Source organism: Dipodomys ordii, unplaced genomic scaffold (genome assembly GCF_000151885.1).
Source record: "Dipodomys ordii isolate 6190 unplaced genomic scaffold, Dord_2.0 Scaffold42, whole genome shotgun sequence".
In the NCBI taxonomy this organism is placed as follows: domain Eukaryota; kingdom Metazoa; phylum Chordata; class Mammalia; order Rodentia; family Heteromyidae; genus Dipodomys; species Dipodomys ordii.
This window is the reverse complement of record NW_012267258.1, coordinates 1,767,900-1,773,343: the sequence shown is the minus strand read 5'-3', so window position 1 is coordinate 1,773,343 and position 5,444 is coordinate 1,767,900. Positions and strand designations below refer to the sequence as shown.

The window sequence follows — 5,444 nt, the reverse complement described above, 5'->3', positions numbered from 1 at the left end:
GTCCCTCAGCTCTTCAGCTCAAGGCTAGCGCTCTACCACTTGAGCCACAGCACCACTTCCAGCTTTTTTAGTTTTGCTTATGTGGTGCTGAGGAATTGAACCCAGGGCCTCATGCATGCAAGGCAGGCGCTCTACCACTCAGCCACCTTCCCAGCCCCGCCATAAAATTCTTTGTCCAAGCTATTGGACCAAATACATTTGGGAATTCAAAACTTCGTTTTATTTATTTTTTGTCAGTCATGGGGCTTGAACTCTGGGCCTGGGCACTGTCCCCCAGCTCTTCAGCTCAAGGCGAGCACTCTGCCATTTGAGCTACAGCACCAGTTTTCTAGTGGTTTATTGGAGATAGGAATCTCACAGTTGTTCCTGCCTGGCTGGCTTTGATCCGCAATCCTCAGATCTCAGCCTCCCGAGTAGCTAGGATTACAGGCGTGAGCCACCAGCACCCGGCTTCTGGGAATTCAAAAGTTTGTAAAACATATTTTATTTTTACTTTTTGTTGTTTGTAGGACTTCTGAGCTTTTTTGCTCAAGGTAGCACTGTACCACTTTGAACCATGGCACCCCTTCTGGTTTTCATTTGGTTAGTTGCAGATCAGAGTCTCATGGACTTTCCTGCCTGGGCTGGCTTTCAACCGTGATCCTCAGATCTCAGTCTCCTGAACTAGGATTGCATACATGAGTCACTGGCACCAGACTAATGTGTTTTTTCTAAAAGCATGTTTTTGTTTCCCTAGACATAGTGAAAATAATAAGGTGCATTTTAGTTGCCTTTTTAGAATTTGTTTGTTATATTACTTTCTGTTTCTTTATTTCAGAGAAAATTTGTCGAAGGATCTTTACTTGATATCTCAAATGGATAGTGATCAGTTCATCCCAATTTGGACAGTTGCCAACATGGAAGAAATAAAAAAGTTGACCACAGATCTTGATTTAATTCTTGAAGTATTGAGATGTATGTGAATGAGAAGTTACCATATTATTTTGCTCTTTGATCATATAAGGAATTGTTTTAATTTGAATTTTTATTTTTTCCTTTTGTTCTAGTAATTATTTTGGTTAGTTGACTGCTTGGCACATGTACATATGGATGTGTGCATGTGTATTTTGTATTCTGTACTTGGTGGTTCTTGATTTTCATGTTTGCATAGCAAGATAGTAAGTATAAGAAATTAAATCTTGTTTTCATAGTATGTTAGAATACTATTAGAAAGAACGTCATTTTAACACCACTTAAAGATTAATCGATTTCAAACTTTATTTATTTATTTTTTTTGGTGCTGGCACTGGGGCTTGAACTCAGGACCACAAACTCTCACTAGGCTTTTTTGCTTACAATTGATGTTATACCACTTGAGCCATACCTCTGCTTCTGACTTTTTGCTGCTTAATTGGAGATAAGAGTCTCACAGATTTGGCTACTCCAGGCTGTTCTTTGAATCTCCATCCATAGATTTCATACTCCTGAGTAGCTAGTAAGATAGTGTTTTCTTTCTTTCTTTTTTTTGGTTTTGGTTTGTCATGGGGCCTAAACTTGGCCTGGGTCTCTGTCCATGAGCTTTTCAGCTCAAGGCTAGCGTTCTATCACTGGAGCCACAGTACCACTTCTGGCCTTTTCTGCTTATGTGGTACTGAAGAATGGAACCCAGGGCTTTGAGCTTGCAAGGCAAGCACTCTACCACTGAGCCACCCTCCTAGTCCCTACATATTTTCTTTTATCTTTCATAACTTATTAGAAATGGGACCTATAATTTGACCTCACATTTGCTAAAAATTTTGCTTGTTTCCTTCTTTCCCCAGTTTGACTTACTTCCCTTCCTCTCTCTTCTCTTTCTATTAAGGTTTGAACCCAAGTGCTATGCTAATTGAGCTAAATAGCCGAGGTTGGCTTCATGCTCACAGTGTAGTTCAGGCTGACCTCTAACTTGTAATACTCTTGCTTAGTCTCTTGAGTGCTGGCTAAAAATTTGTTTCTTGATTGAAGCTCTCAGAGTTTTTAATGTTAGTGTCTTGTGTTAATATTTCTTGGTAGCCTCTTTTAAATGGGTTTTATTAAGTATTTGGTTAAATTAAAAGAGAGATCTTCACTTATTTGAAATATGTTCAAAATGTTTAAAAGTTAACTATGGTAATAGACATTTGGGAGTAGAGGATTTCAATTTATAGCAGGTTACACCAGTTTATGGGATTCCTAATTGGTTTGTATTTAAATGGCCCAGTCTTATCTACATAGAAAATTGGCAAAGATGGAGCTGGGAAGGTGGCTCAGTGGTAGAGCGCATGCCTTGCATGCCAGAGGCCCTGGGTTCGATTCCTCAGCACCACATAAGCAAAAAGAAAAAAGTTGGAAGTGGTGCTGTGGCTCAAGTGGTAGAGTGCTAGCCTTGAGCTGAAGAGCTGAAGGACAGCACCCAGGCCCAGAGTTCAGGCCCATGACCGGACCTCAAAAAAAAAATAAAGAAAGAAAATTGGCAAAGAGACAAATAAATGGCCTTCTTTGTATAGGTTAAAACTTAGCAGTTATATTCGCACTTCACCCTTGTCTGCTTTTTATTCTACTTACCTGTTCAAGGGAATATGACATATTAGCTGCCTGAAGGAGCTGGAAATAAAAATGTGGCTGTATATTATTGACTATTTTCACTAAATCAGCATCTAAAGATGGCTTTTGAGTTGCTGGTTTTTTGTTTGTTTTTTATTTTTTGTTTTTATTTTTAGTCAGTCTTGGGGCCTGAACTCTGGGCCTGGGCGCTGTCCCTCAGCTCTTCAGCTCAAGGCTAGCGCTCACCACTTGAGCCACAGTGCCACTTCTGGTTTTCTGGTGGTTTATTGGAGATAAGAGTCTCACGGACTTTGTCCTACCTGGGCTGGCTTTGAACCACAATCCTCAGATCTCAGCCTCCTGAGTAGCTAGGATTACAGGCGTTGAGCCACTAGGCCTGGTGGCTTTTTTTTTTGTTGGTCGGTTGTGGATCTTGAATTCTGGACCCGAGTGCTGTCCCTGAGCAATTCAGCTCAAGTCTAGCGCTTTACCACTTGAGCCACTGAGCCACTTCTGGCTTTTGCTGTTTATGTGGTGCTCAGATATTAAACCCAGCGCCTCATGCATTCAAGATAAGCACTCTACCACTGTGATACCTTCCCAGCACTGCCCAGCAGCTTTTGAGTCATGTAGTAGTATAATAGAGTGAATATACTGAGGTGAGGCGCTGAGTTTTAATAACAATTCTTTATGTTGACTTGATATTGTTCCTTGTCACTTATGAAAAATGACACTCCAACTTTTTAAAATTTCAGCTTCTCCTATGGTACAAGTTGATGAGAAGGGTGAGAAGGTGAGACCAAGTCATAAGCGTTGTATCGTAATTCTCAGAGAGATTCCTGAAACAACACCAGTAGAGGTAATCATTAATCATTGCTAGAGCTAAATGTTCTTTAACTGTTTAAATTGGAGGAGGTAGGCAAGCAAGTATACGTCATTGCTTTCCTGACAATTACTGTCAACAGTGTAAATACTAATATGCTTTGTTAATTCTGAAGTAGAACAATTTAAAGGAAGGAAAAGATAATTCTCTGTTCTCAGAAAGGAAGATTGCATGTTGCAGTTATATTGACTATGAATTTATTGGTTTGGCTGCATGATAGTTGAAATATAAATAGATTATTTTGGGAACTTGAGGCTTTATTTATTTATTTTATTTTATTTTTTTTGGGTCCGGTTGTGGGGCTTGAACTCTGGGCCTGGGCGCCGTCCCTCAGCTCTTCAGCTCAAGGCTAGCACTCTACCACTTGAGCCACAGCGCTACTTTCGGCTTTTTTCTTTATGCTTATGTGGTGCTGAGGAATCGAACCCAGGGCCTCAGGCATACAAGGCAAGCTCTCATCCACTGAGCCACCTTCCCAACCCGTACTTGAGGATTTATATAGAACAGTTAAGGACAAATATCTGAACAAAGGATAAGAAGCATTATTAATTTCATGGGTTAGCAGAATAGGAAGCGAAACTAAATAAAGCCTTAAAGCTGGTGTGGTGCAGGTTAATGAATAAAATAATACTGGAATGAAGCAATATAATCCAGAAATAGATCCTTTTATGTAAGAATATGCTTAATAACATTCTTTTAAAAATTTAAGTTCTGCCAGGTATTGTTTGCTCTACCATTACTTGAAGTGAAGTTTTATTTTTACAGTCAACCTTCTTCTTGTTCTTCTTGTACTTCTTGTTCTGTTTTTTTTTTTTTTTTTGTGGGTTGTGTGGCCTGAACTCTGGGCCTGGGCACTGTCCCTCAGCTGTTTAGCTCAAGGCTAGCGCTCTACCACTTGACCCACAGTGCCACTTCTGTTTTTTCTGCTTATGTGTGCTGAGGAATCGAACCCAGGGCCTCATGCATGCAAGGCAAGCACTCTATACCACTGAACCACCTTCCCAGCCCCTCACTCAACCTTCTGAGTAGTATTACAGATGTGAGCCACTGATTGCCAGCTAGGATAAATTTTTGATTATTCTTTTTTTGCCAGTCTTGGGGCTTGAACTCAGGGCCTGGGTGCTGTCCCTGAGCTACTTTTACTCAAGGATAGCACTCAGCCAATTGAGCCACAGCACCACTTCCAGCTGCTTCTCCTTATGTGGTGCTGTGGAATAGAACCTAGGGCATCATGCGTGCAAGCATTCTACTAAGTTACATTCCCAGCCCAAATTTTGATTATTTCTTACTCTAAATGTCTCTGCTTGTGAGTACAAAAGTTAATCTATATATAATTTTGTTCCTAGAAAGTGATAAAGGTAGAAAATTAATTCATTATATATTGCAGTGGAAGTAAAAGTATTTAAAGAGTATATTCATGGGTTTTTGAAAAATCAGTGGGTACCAGTGTAATTTCACAGGTATATATATTGGACTGCATGGGAATTTTCCTAAGTAAGTATAATGGTATTTTACCACATTTTTGCAGAAGTTTCAACTTAGCTGTTTGTCTACATTATTTCAAACAATACTTGACTCAGCATTTTGTCACAACTTTAGACATTTAAAATTTTTTTCCTAAGATTTTTTTTTTAACAGCAAATGGCACTGGAGTGGCCTTAGTTCTGCTTTATTGACCTCAGAGTACCCTTGGTACTTTTTTCTAAGATTTGATAAACTGTACAGATTAGACTTATAACTGTTGGTATATTAATGTTCCAGTTAGCTTAGTAACAGTTCAGTTAAAAATGGATGTCTAATAATTTTTCGATATTTGATATTTTTTGATATTTGATAGTTTGGCTTAATTAGGTTGTTAAAATATTTTGGAATTTGGGGCTGGGAAGGTGGCCCAGTGGTAGAATGCTTGCCTTGCATGCATGAGGCCCTGGGTTCGATTCCTCAGCACCACATTAGCAGAAAAATCTGGAAGTGGTACTGTGGCTCAAGTGGTAGAGCACTATCTTTTTTTTTTTTTTTT

At 39.5% G+C, this 5,444-nt stretch overlaps 1 protein-coding gene across 1 annotated transcript in view; it reads left to right on the top strand.

The window, feature by feature from the left end:
• Positions 1 to 5,444, top strand: part of Larp4 (La ribonucleoprotein domain family, member 4) — a 59,137-nt gene that overhangs the window by 24,200 nt on the left and 29,493 nt on the right. The window contains exons 5-6 of the mRNA XM_013018849.1: positions 818 to 954; positions 3,297 to 3,400. Of these exons, the coding sequence (XP_012874303.1) occupies positions 818 to 954; positions 3,297 to 3,400 (241 nt within the window). The remainder of the gene's footprint in view (positions 1 to 817; positions 955 to 3,296; positions 3,401 to 5,444) is intronic.